Genomic DNA, 13,366 nt, shown 5'->3' with positions numbered 1-13,366 from the left:
TCTTTCATGTGCTGGTTCAGACTGGCTCCTGATCACTGGTAGTTTCAATGCATGTGAGAGGCTGTGGAACTTGTGTGAGGATGATACTGTGGTGTACTGGGCTAACCATCAGTGCAGCTCCAGCAGTGCATGTTAATTTCGTATAAGAATTACATTCCTGTTCATAAAACAAAAACACAAGGCATTGGAGAAAAACCTGCTAGGCAAGGTTCTCTTTGTCAAATGACCTTCAAGCTGGGGCAGATGTACAGAGGCATTTAAGTTCTGAACTCCCATCTGGGTAACAAAAACAGCCTTGATATATGTGAAGAATTAAAAATCACATACTTACTTACTGAGAAACTAAGCCCCGTTATACAGGCCATTGTGAAGAATTGTAGTGGTGCCTTTAAAGAAATATTTTTAGTAATGACTTGTAGGAAATCCCTTAATAGATCTGATACTAGAAAATAAACACCTGGTGAAAGCTTGTAGAGAAGTTGCATGTTTGTTCACATCCTTTCCATCTTGCCTTTTTTTTTTTTTTTTTGGTCAAATCTTTCTTTCTATTTCAAGTTGTTACTGTTATACAGCTCCTACTATTTAGCATTAAAAACCCCAAACCCTCAGCCCAGGCTTTTACTGAATAGAACTCCTGTGGCTGAAAAACAGTACAGCTTTGATTTAAAAAATTGTCACAAATCTCGCATTTTGATGTCGTATGTAGTGAGATGAAAATAATGAACCAAAAGGAATTCTACAGTATCTAAAGTAGGGCAACAGAAAAAGCTTCTAACATTTTGCATGCAGTTGAAGTGAGTAGATGAAATAAAGGGTTGAGGGGTGGCTGGATGGGATTAGCTCAAGCTAAGTAAGGCTTGCTTAACTTGTGTCACTCACACTGAGAATTTACATTCCTCAGGGAACAGCCATTAACCTACTGGCAGGAGATGTAGAAGTCACTGCTAGTTGGCTCTGCTTAGTCTTTAAACTTGTCACCCCCAGGATTAAACTGATGATTGACCATCATGTCTGGTTCCTTAGCAGATACTCAGAGCAATGAGAAAGGCATGCAGCTGTGGGTTTACTATGTAGTAAAAGCAATTGGGGATGGAGCTGATGAGGATAGCAGGGTAAGGGTTCTGAGGAAAAGCACACAGTTAGGCCTGGCATTTCAGGTGGCCAAACTCTGTACAGGGTTGTGTTCTTAGAGTCTGCATCAAAGCAATGCCTCTTTATGGTCTTTGGGAGCACTGTTGCTAAGAATGACCTAGTGGAAGAAATATGATCCTGATGGATTTCAGTTATTCAGGTGTCCTGTGATGTGATACCATAAATCTGTAACTGTTGATACATTCTCCCAGTTCCTCCTCTTGTTTTAAATGTATGTAATAGATCACTTAGAAGTTTCTCCAAATGAATAATCTCCTTACTGCAAGTAAGTGAAGAAAGAACGTGCTTGAATGTTCAAAAACGTTCCTTACAAAAAGAAAATAAATAAATCTTAGAAAAAGCCTTATGGTGTAGCTGAGGCTTTTTGCAGTATCTTTGGTAGGGTGAGGAGCTTTAGAGTTTTAATTCCCTTTCACAGCTCAATGTTCCTCCTGGTCTTGTCTTTCCTGTTTACTCCCACGGCTGGGTAGGACACATGGATGATTATGTCCCCACCCCCATGTTGTTAAAGGGAAGGGTGATGTGTGCCTTACAGTGCCAAGGGGGCTGTGTCTGTGCCTAATGCTCATGCTGTGAGGACATAACTGCTGCCTTATCCTTCTTGTGCTGCTGCTTCTCAGAAAAACATCTTGAGAACTGGGGTTCACAATTCATGAAACACACTTGTGAGAAAAAAAATGGGACTATGTTGGGATTTCTCTTTTGTGAAGCAAATTTCTGTGCAAATAAGTAGTGACCTATGAGGAGAAAATGAGCAGGTGCTTATATTCTTGTGGTGTACAAGATAGACAATTGCTTTTCCAATTCTCATTTTACAATAAAGTAGGGGTTTTTTAATCTTGAGATAAGAGATGGATTAAATCAATTCAGAGCAGTGATGCAGAGTGCCCACAGAAACATTACCTTGCAATAAAACTAAGTTGAACTTAATATTTAACATACTCATTGTTACTGTACAAGAAGTTATTTTACTTTTTTTTCTCTTTTCAAAGTGCTGTGGATAAGCTTGGAAAGTAGAGAAATGTGGGAAGGCTCTTCACTGGACGGTTAAAGTAGAAAAAAGCCTTAGCTTTAAATTACCATGCAGCAGAGAAAGTAGTGAAGCTGGTTTGACCACTCCAATGTAATTGGATATTATTTTGCAGTTTAATGTTAAGCCTAAATGTGAGAATAAATATTGTCAAGGTTCTGACAAGGGAACGTAGATATTATGCAGATGAAATGCTGGAGTGACAATTAAAACAGTCAGATTTCAGCCTTGGAGCCAACATGTAATCTATTTGAGTGTCTCACAGAAACTGTCCCCTCTTTGTACCTTTGTACTCTGTCCTAACATAGGAGGCTTAAATGATCATCAGAATGTATTTGACCGTAACTTTTTTTACAGGAGATGGTAGAATTGTCCTTGATATACTTCATCTTTTTAATGAATGTTTACCTTTCAATTTTTTTGTACAGTTACAGTAAATTGTGATCCTTGGAGTGACCAAACATGTGGAAAACAAGGATTTGGTAGTTACTTTGTCTATTACAATATTTGTTTATTTAAATATTTATGAAAAAAATGCTCAATGTATATATTAATTTCATCAAGTTTTTCACTGAATTCAGGGAATTTACTTCAATGTGTCATTTGTTAGGTAAATATCTGCATAAACCTGAGTCATCTTACCATGTTTTGCATCTGCCTAAATTACAGCAGATGTGTGGAATATTGTATTTACCTTATTCAGAATTCTGTTCTTCACATAATTGAATATAATATTTCAAGGTTTGCCTCTGAACTGTGAGGAGGTTTGAAGCATTTCAGCCCAAAAGGGAAATTCTGTTAAAACAGTGATTTCTGGGTTTAAAAGAACATTGGCCACATCAGTCCCAGCTGCAGCTGTAACCTAAATACAGTAACAGGCTTGGTCTGAGACTCCTTCTGAAAGTGGCTGCTGTCACTTCCCTGGAGGCTGCACAGAGTCATTGAGAATATCTGCACCAGCAGTCAGGCACTCAGTGATGGGCCACAAAAGAAAAACATTAAACCAATTAATAAAGAGCTTGCAGAAATAAGTTGCCATTATTTGGTTGATCTTCTAATAGGGACGTACTTCTGTAGAACTGTGACTGATAGTTTTGGGGGTGATACTGGTGGTGTGTGTTTGTTTTCTTTAAAATATTTTTTTTCTTTGCTTTTTTCTTAGACCTTAGTAATGTTATGAATTCCACTCCAAATATAAAAGCTGTAAATGGAAAAGCTGAAAGCAGCGATAGTGGAGCAGAATCAGAAGATGATGGGCTTCGTGAAGAGGAAGAAAAAGAAGTGCAGATAAATGGAAAAGGTAAATTTTCTGGATCAGTGTGTGCCCCAGAGTTCTCAGCCACCTAAGTGTTAGAAAATACCAAAGTATCATGAATGCTTTTTCAAGGGAATTAGATGGAAATATATGTGAATGCATATGTGAAGGATGTCTGTGTTTCAACCTAGGCCATAATAATTAAAACTAGTAGAAATTTGCAAGCTATGCCATATGATTTTTGACTTGCCTAGCAAGTTCTGTCAAAAGGTTATCTAAATATCTATACCCTGCATTGTTTTGGGTTTTGTTGCCAGTGTTTTTTTGTAAGAGTTATGAATGGCTACATGGCCTGTAAGAGTAGAATTGAAAATTACTATTTTTTTTTCAGAGACAATAAAACAGAATTTTCAGTGAGATTAATTTAGAGGGTCCGTAAATAACTGGATGCCGAAATAACAGCATCTAGTGAATACAAAATGCAATGACATATTTAGAACTCTATACAGATGTCCTCCAAGGACATTTTGTTTATTATTTAGTTTAGAAGAAATACCTACTTCAGATTTACTTACTTATGTTTTAAGTATTTGCTTTTTATGCTTTTTACAGGAACAGTACAATCTACAGAAATGCGAATATAGGGGCATTTACATGTTTTGTTCTGCAGATACGTTGCACATACAGTCCATCAGTAAGGTAGCTGCTTGAAGAGATATGGTTGGAGCTATTAGGTATAGAGCTTTCTCTTTGCAAAGTTTTCTTTTCTTTTACAGATTATAAGAACGTGAAACCTGAATCAGCAGCTGCTAAGGATTTGGAAGGCATTGTTAGTAATGGCTGTTACAAGGACAGCTTTATCCCAGATATGCAAAATGGCATCCAGACCAAATCTGCCTTAAATGGCTTAAGCCCAGAGGAAGAAACAAATAAAATGGAGCCAAGCCTAGAAATAGCTCAGAACGCTGCTCACAAAGGTATTGTCCTTCCAAGACTGTGTTTTCATTTGCACATGTTTTTCATGAAAAATATTCTTTTTATCGAAGCTTAATCCCAGGATTCAGAGACTAGCAATGGTGTCTTTCAGTTGCAGAAATCTGAAGACAGAATACTAAAACAAATTAATTAATTCCAGTTAAAAATAAAGCTTTTTTTTTAGTATCTCTTATAGAAATAGAGGGGAATTCAAATAGAAGTGTTTTCTTGTAATATCATTATGCTACCTATGCAAATACTATTTGCCTTTGGAAGTGAATTTGTAGTAAAACAAAAGTCACCTATATCTGGTTTATCATTCTGAAAAGCTGAACATTTTATAAATGCCAGTTTGTTGAAACTGGGATCTGAATATGTATTTTTAATACTAACGTAACTTTAGGCAAAACTGCTTTATACTGAGCTTAGGAAGGAGAGGGTAATGAAAAAGGCAGAATTAAAATTTATAATGTAGAAATGCCAATATGAAGTATAGTTTTCCCACTAGCAAAAGTTTTCTATAATTCCTAAATTGATGTAACATCTTTATTCAGAATCCATGTTTAGGATGACAGTTGTAGATAGAAGAATCAAGAACTGATGCTCACCTACACATTTTACTTCATTACTCTAGTCTTTGCCAGGGTTGGCTCAACTGGCTCACATTTACAAACCATGTGTGCTATCCCTCTTTCCCTGCAGTTGCAAGTGAAGAGAGTACTGAAGAGATCTCAGCAGCTCAGCACTTAACCAGTGATTCAGACAGTGAAGTTTATTGTGACTCTATGGAGCAGCTTGGACTAGAAGAGGTAGGGGTTTAGTATTAGTGGGTGTATTTTGAAGCTGGTATGCTGCTTATTTTTTAATAGGTTCCTCTCAATCAAGTGAACTTGGGCATGCAGAGATGAATGATGTGGCTCATGTATGCTGTCCTTCTGTTGGAACTAGAGGGGTTTGTTCTTTTCATTGCCAGCACTTTACTACTTGGTTACTGCTAATCTAAAAGCCTTGAAGCCTTCAGAGAATTTATGTGAGGAGAAGGCTTCAAAAACAACAGTACAAAGAAACAATTGTCAAAAAAGGAAGATCAGTATAAAGAAACTAAGGTTTGTGCCCACAAATTAATGTCGGGTCTCATAACATGTGGGGACCAGAATTCAGCTATTTTTAACAAATGGGAAGTATCTTTTTAACAATTCACTTTTTGCTTGTCTTTTTTCTGGCCTGATGACTTCTGCTTTTGTTTCTTAGAATGAAGAAAGAAATAAGTGTTAGCAGGTGGCCTGTAGGCCAGTGCCTGCAAGTGGCCTAGGTCTAAAGAAGTGGGGGATTACAAGGATTTCTGTGTTCTCTTGTATTCTCTTCAGTCATAATGTACACCTCTGGCTTCCCTATGAAATGTGAGCACCACCTGTGCTGCCAGAGTCTTGACTGGATTTGTGCTCCTGCTGATTACTACTCATAACTGTATTCTTTTTTGGCTTTCTGGCCTAGACCTCCTTCAGAGGCCCAGGTTAAGTGTGGGCTTTGTAGGTTGTACTCAGAAACCTAATTTCCTGATTCTGGAGAGAAATGTGTGAATTGTGCCTGGGATCAGAAAGGCCAGAAGCACTCAAATATTGCATCATTCTCATCTGGCTCTTTCCTGAGTATGTAGGGAGTTCATTTTAACAAATCAAAATTCTGCCCAGTAATAAAGCATGTTGGGAAATGTAATTTGATAGAAGTACTGCAAGCTGTCTTATCTAGCTGATTTCCCAACCTTGTGTGTCGTTCAAGCTTGTTTGCTATTGTTTAATTGAAGCGGGTGAATAATTTGTCAGAGTTTCCCAACCTGCATGAGGAAAGTTCCAGTTTTGCACAAAATAACTAATGTTCAGGTATTTATACCTGTGTATAAATAAATACACAGGTAAAACTACAGGTCAATCAGTTCAAACTAGAAGAGGTTCACTTAGAGAAGTAAATACAGCTGTTTCTTGGAAAAGATGTAAGCCAGCACTCTGCCCTTCAGTTCTGATGATCCAGAACTGCTATTTTACAAATTTTGGCAGCAGTTTCCATTTCACTGCCCCTCCTTTTGGTTATTTTGACTTCTCCATGAAGTTCTTTTTCAGCTAACTGCGGTCCCAAAGCTGCTCCAGCATATCCTTGTGCAAGGGCCTGTCCTTGCCTTGTGCCAGGGGCTTGCTTGAACCACCCACCAAGACAGCCCCCGTGCAGAACCTGAACAGCACGTGTCATCCTTTTTTACTGTCTTCCTGCAGTACCACCAGTTTTGAGTGAGAAATCAATAGAATATTCTGCCTTTCCTTTGTTTGCTGTGAGGTGCAGGTGCAGCCAAGCTGTTTGGAGCAGGCTGATGGTAAGTTGTGTGCTCTCTTTGCTGCGAGAACAAACACTGCCTGCCCAGGGCTGCTGACAGCATGAGCCTTCTGACCGTGCCTCCCAAATTCAAGGGAAGAGGACGTTTCACTGTCTAGGAAGCAAAGCCAGTTTTACAGGGGAAAATGGAATGGTTTCAGACATTAATGTTCTACTTTAGTAATTATTGAGTATTTATGTATGTTGGAAATGTCTAAAGAAATTCCTGTGGTATCACTGTTGTGAGATTTCCCTGAAATGCCTTCTCAATCTGGAAATAACATTGAGACAATAGTAAGTATATTCTACAGGAAAACAACTGCTCCCCTTAAAAGAAATCTTAATTCTGGGCAAAGTATTTTCTTAATGTGAAAGTAAAGATGATATTTTTTTTCTTTTTAATGTTTAACTGTCATATTTTACAGAATTTAATTACTTGCTAATGTTAATTTGTAGCCCTTGGAGATCATCACATCAGCTAAAGGATCTTTAAAGCATTCATCCCATTTCTTGGATGTAGATCACAGTCCTCTGTTAGAAAATACGGATTTTCCAAGGCGAACTTGCATGACTTATGGGAATCTCCAGCCTGGAAATACTGGAGAGGGAGTAGGTGAAGAACAAGGTGAAGTCAAATGTGGAGGAGAAGATGGCAAAGCCAGTAATGGGGGTCCTCACAAGGAGAAAAAAGGTGGAGAAAAAGCAGATTTCTACAGTGTCAGAAGAGGGAGAGGTACTGTGGCCCTGCATTTGTGTTCCCCACTCTCCTCACTGCCATAAATTACTGGTGTCGGAGAAGCACCTGTCAGGACTGTCCAGTGGGACAGTCATGTGTATAGTGCTTCTGCTCTTCACAATAAAAATAGATAACAAAATACCTGTTACAGTGGGTAACATATTCCAGCTGCTGCTTATGGCACTTGGGTTTTGGAAATTTAATCCTCAAAACCAGTCTGTACCTGAGAGGAGTTTCTTAAGAAGTTACATACTTATTGTTAAAATACATATGCATTTATATCTCTCTGGTGGCTTGTTTGAAACCATGGAATGCCGTGGAAGGATACCAGTGACATATTGTTTTGTATGTAATTGGAATGTTAGCCACACCTTTGAGTGATTCTGATACTATCCTTTATGATTCTTAAAACTTAATGATTCTTAATCAGGTAATTGCCCAGATGTTCAGTTTATGTTGGACCTCTGCCCTTTTTAATTCCATAACACTTCTAATAGTCACTTAAAAGCAGCACCATATTCCAGTGATATGATCTGTAAAGTCAAGGATAAAATCAGTTTTTCTTGTAAAACCAAAACAAGGCTGAAAGCATTTTATTTATATATAGGATGCCTTTTTGTGTAGCACCTATAAGTAATCAAATGGAAAAATTAAAAAGAAAATCCAAATTAAACATTTCTGTTGAAAACTATTATAAATAACATACTATAGTTAACTATCTCCTCTTCTCTCTCGTGTTATTGAACTTTGCGACTTACAGGCAGAAACATGACAGTGTTATGTTAGTGTTAGTTATGTTAGTTAGTTAGTTAGTTAGTTAGTTAGTTAGTTAGTTAGTTAGTTAGTTAGTTGGTTGGTTAGTTAGTTAGTTAGTTAGTTAGTTAGTTAGTTAGTTAGTTAGTTAGTTAGTTAGTTAGTTGTAGTTGTATCTAGTTTAAGGGAGTATTGCCGATTTCAAATAATTATCTTTTCTTCTCACTGTATTCCAGTGATCTTTGTTTTCCAGCTGGAGACTTTGCCAGACTTAAAACACATACTAAGACAGATCTTACTTTTTATTAGGGCAGAATTTACTGCTGAACTTGACTGGTTGTGTTAATAGCTTTTTGTAAATGTTCTTGTTAGTTCTAGGAATGAATGATACTGTCACACTAAGGCTGTAGGGAAACATCTCAGATGACATTTCAGTGACCTTGCAGTGCTGCTGAACTGTCTGAATATAGCCTGTGACGAGGACTACCACACTCCTGGGTGAAAACTGAGGGAGAAAACTGAACTGTTAAACATTTTCAGTAGAGCTGTAGCCCAATGTGTGTTTCGTGTTTCTGTTTTTCCTCCCTCCCAACAGGGCATAGACTTCAGCCTTTAGGAGATGGTTCCCAGGGTGGCCAGATGGGCAGTGGAGGGGATGGCGAGCGCTGGGGCTCCGACAGAGGCCCCCCGGGCAGCCTCAATGAGCAGATTGCAGTGGTGCTGATGCGGCTGCAGGAGGACATGCAGAATGTCCTGCAGAGGCTGCATATGCTGGAGGCTGTTGCAGCATCACAGGTACTATTCTTTGGAGTTATTTGATCACCTTTTATTAAATGTCCTTGGATATTTTTGTGGATTTTCATTAAAATTTTGGACAATATTTTCTTAAACTGTAAAGACATTTCAGGCACATTCCATAGTTGAATCCAACTTCAAATTTCCTATTGGTACCTACTCTTAGGAGCACAATTCGTAACTCTGGTACGTGTAAGCAAAACCATGCATTTTTTACCTAGAAATTAACCATATGTGATTTCACTGATTTCTGATCAGACTGATCTTAGCCATAGTTATTGATACACATTACATGGGCTCTATATGGACACTCTGCAGTTAATGTTGTTAGTGCATGATCCCACAGAATTCAAAGCATTTTCAAAGAAAGTGAGAAATTATCTTAATCTCTCAGATGGTAAATGTTCACAGGCAGAACTTCAGATTCCATTTTTCAGATAGCAAAAGACTTGATTGTTCATAGCTATCTTTCCTTGTGAAGTAATCCAGCTTTATTTGAATTGTACATCATGTCCTCATCCAGCCAATAGAACTCTTAAGCAAGTGTAGATATTATTGAGACAGTGTTTCTTTTTTCTTTCTGTTTCAATAGAACATGTTGTGAATAGAGTTGAACCAGAAACCTGAAAATGTTTGGTTTTATTTGACTTGCTGATATATTTTGATCTGCATGAGAATGAGCAAGCTGTACAAGCAATATCCTATGGGATGCACATACTCCAAATCTAAGGCAGACACAGAAAAGGATTTATTAAAACTATAATTTTGCTGCATCACAGATAGTCAAGAATCTAATGTTTGGTTAAATACAGATTTGCTTTCCATCTTTGTCTGAGCAATATAAGTAGTATAAGATTCATCCCCAACAGTTCATGCTGTGCTTGCTGTCCATCCCTAAGGAGAAACAGAAGCTTCTGTTTCATGTTTATGTATATTAAGAAAGACCTAGAAAACCAGCTGCTTTGCTTTTATGGAAGCACCACAATAATGTATGGGAATAGTCTTGAAAAGATTTTGATACTTCCATTTTCAGGATTGCCTGGAAGACATGGAACAGAGTATTCTCTTTCCTTTATGGTGATAGACATGCCTGTAGCTGTAGCCCAGGCAAACTAAAGCAGTGGTTTTGACTTTAATATAGACTGGTGTTGAGACATGCAAGCAGGCAAATTAAGCTGCTGCGATTTCTGCTCTGGGCTGGAACTGGGACTAGACCAGATCTGAGAAAGCTGCAATGACAAGTTGAGCATGGGAGCCTTCAAAAACTGTAAAGAGGTCCAGTAAGTGACACTGATTCATTTTCTAAGACACAGAGAAGTGATAAAATTACGATAAAGAGTAGTGGAAACATGAGAGGCAAGTTAGCAGCTATGTGGGATCACATGGGGGTGGTTCTGTGCATTAAACTGTGATATATACAGATTGCAAAGCCATCACAAGATGAAAAACCTCATATTCTTGTTTTGTGAAGAAAAAAATATTAATTACAGTTTCCTTATTTTATACTTAAAAGCTTTTTTTTTGTATTTAAAGGCAAAATCTGCAACACTACAGTCAAATTACCAGCCTGCCTCCTCTGTCAAGGTAAAATACTGTTTTTATGATGTGTATAAAGTGTGAACTGTGAAAAAAAGATTAATTTGAATATTTTATCTCTAGCTCTTGCTATGTGCTTTTTGTATTGTCTCTTCCTTGACTAGGAGATAAAAAATAATCAGTCTGAGGAAATTACTTCATAGATTAATCTTTTCTTGCAGTCTTACTATTATTTTCTTTGGTACTGTAGCATTTGAAGTGATGAGAAGTATGCAGGTGGTATTCAATATGTGCACACATATTGCTCACTGGAATTTTTTTCTGTTTTCCTTAGAAACCATCATGGTGGCCCTTTGAAATTTCTCCTGGTATTCTAGCTTTTGCTATTGTTTGGCCATTTATTGCCCAGTGGTTGGTACATGTGTATCACCAAAGAAAGCGAAGGTAAAGATGTGCATTCAATTGAACACATACAGTGTGTGTCACCTGTTTAAACCAATAGGTAATATTATCATGTTATTTAGACAGGACAGAAAATTCTTTGCCTTGAACGTTTGTCAGTATGAGAAAGTATTGGTTAATTTGACTTTATATGTAGTATGCTTTATCTATGGCAATTTATGTTAAATCTATGAAATGTGATGCAGGATAAATAATTTTGAGCATACACAAGTGGGTGAGGCTGGATAGCTTGGAAGCGTCTCCATAACATTCTTTGATCCTCCCACTCCTCATATTTACTTGAGCAATTTTCACTGCTTTTAGACTCCCTAGTCTCGTTGTGCCATGAGAATTTTATTTCCTATCACATCCTTTATAGATGTGCCTATCATATCCTTTATAGAGTGCCATCTGTCACCTATACTTAACATTTACTAGCACCTTACTATGATATTTTTGTAACATCTACCTTGACTTCCTTCAGCTGAAGGGCAGATGAACTCTGATTTTGCCTTTTCTCACCTCTCTAAGCATCAGATCAAGTGAGTGTTCTCTAGTTACTCTCTGCTTACTTCAGCCTCACACCTGGTTCTGTGAGCTTAGTATTCTCTTGGCTTTTACATCTTTTTCCTCTGTCAGACTGCAGAGTTTGCTAGTGTGTGGATCTTAGAAGAATTAGCTGAATTTGCTCTAGCTTTTTAATGTTTGCTAGTTTTCTCTCTAATGGTATAGTTTTCTCTCCCGTGGTAAATCACAGAAATGCAGAGTGGCTGAGGTTGAAGGAAGGTTCTGCAGGTCATGTGGTCCAGCATCCTTGCTCAGCCAGGGACACTTTGAAGCTGGCTGCTCAGGACTGTGTACAGGCAGCTTTTGATTGTCTCCAAGGAGGGAAACTCTACCACCTCCCTGGGCAACCTGTGCCAGTGTTTCCTCAGAAATGCTCCAGACCTTTAATCATCTTTGTGGCCCTTTGTTGGACTCTCTCCAGTTTGTCCACGTCTCTCATGTAGCCAGAAGCGGACAGAGCACTCCCGGTGTGGTCTCTCCAGTGCTGAATAGAGAGGAAGAATCACCTTGCTCCCCCCCAAAGGGATAAAGCTGGAAGGGATAATGTTGGAAGGGAAGCCTGTAACACCACTGGCCTTTGTTGCAAGGGCATGTTGCTGGCTCATGTTCAACGTGGTGTCCACCAGGATGCCCAGATCCTTTTCTGCCAAGCTGCCTCCCAGCTGGCACATACTGATGCCTGGAATAGTTTCTCCAGTGCTGGACTAAGCACTTCTCCCTGTTGTATTTCATAAGGTTCCTGTCAGCCAATTTTTCCAGCCAGCTGTAGTCCCTCTGGATGGCAGCACCACCCTCTGGCATATCAGCCACTCCCAGTTTTGTGTAATTTGCAGCTTTGCTGAGGGTGCACTCTGCACTCTGCCTGTCATCCAGGCCATTGCTAAAAGTGTTAAACAGGATTGGCCCCAGTATGGACCCCTGGCATTCACCACTAATTACTGGCCTCCAAGTACACTCTTGTCACTGATCATTGCTCTTTGGGCCCAGCCCATGGCTTTGTAAACAATACAGCACCACAAAGGCTGCAAATCTGCCAGGGAGTTCCCCTGGCTCAGAGCTGTCAGCAGCAGCATCGGTGTTGCTGCACTGTCTGATGAAACCAGAGATTGCAGTACTGAGGCTTTCAGGCAGTTAAGCACATTTTACTCATTCCTTGCACCATCAAATAGAAATTTCCCCTAGTCAGCAAGGACAAAGTTGGGGTGTTTTATATCAAAACTATTTAAGTATTTTACTTGAAGCTTCTATGAACTTCAGTGTTCTGCTAATTGCTCTTGCATGGCTGTGTTTCTCCCTCTCTCTGAACAGTGTGCTGTTCTTGAAAATCTTTTTTGATCATCTGTTCTGACCTCTGTAGCACCCTCAATCCAGCCAGATTCAGACAGAAATCAGTTTTTAGAAAAGCACCCTTTCCAGCAATTTTTCTAGTATATTGTCCTAGTAATTCAGTGCTTTGATTGAATAAACACATGGTACATTAGTTTGGATTTGACCAGCTTCAGTTTGCATCCATTGGATTTTCCTGTATCTTTATGCAATTGACAAAGGGCCTGTAATGTGTTTTCCATGGTAACATTTTGCTGTCACCAGGTCATCTCATAATCTCTTGCTTAAACAAAATGAATAGAGCAACTGGAATCTCATTTTAAAATTGTTTTCCAGTCTTAGAATGATTCTTGTGGCTCATTGCCAAATGCTTCAGTTTTTCAACATTCTTTTTGAGTTTTGGACACCAGGATTTGTACCAGTGGTAATACCAGTG

At 38.7% G+C, this 13,366-nt stretch overlaps 1 protein-coding gene across 3 annotated transcripts in view; it reads left to right on the top strand.

Moving 5' to 3' along the window:
- Positions 1–13,366, top strand: part of ACBD5 (acyl-CoA binding domain containing 5) — a 30,427-nt gene that overhangs the window by 14,028 nt on the left and 3,033 nt on the right. For all 3 annotated transcript variants that reach the window (XM_059841299.1, XM_059841281.1, XM_059841290.1), the window contains 7 exons: positions 3,345–3,482; positions 4,214–4,414; positions 5,115–5,221; positions 7,233–7,509; positions 8,861–9,060; positions 10,594–10,644; positions 10,931–11,040. In XM_059841299.1, coding sequence (XP_059697282.1) covers positions 3,345–3,482; positions 4,214–4,414; positions 5,115–5,221; positions 7,233–7,509; positions 8,861–9,060; positions 10,594–10,644; positions 10,931–11,040 — 1,084 coding nt within the window. The remainder of the gene's footprint in view (positions 1–3,344; positions 3,483–4,213; positions 4,415–5,114; positions 5,222–7,232; positions 7,510–8,860; positions 9,061–10,593; positions 10,645–10,930; positions 11,041–13,366) is intronic.

Source organism: Haemorhous mexicanus, chromosome 1 (assembly GCF_027477595.1).
Source record: "Haemorhous mexicanus isolate bHaeMex1 chromosome 1, bHaeMex1.pri, whole genome shotgun sequence".
NCBI lineage: Eukaryota > Metazoa > Chordata > Aves > Passeriformes > Fringillidae > Haemorhous > Haemorhous mexicanus.
This window is presented reverse-complemented; position numbering and strand designations above follow the sequence as displayed.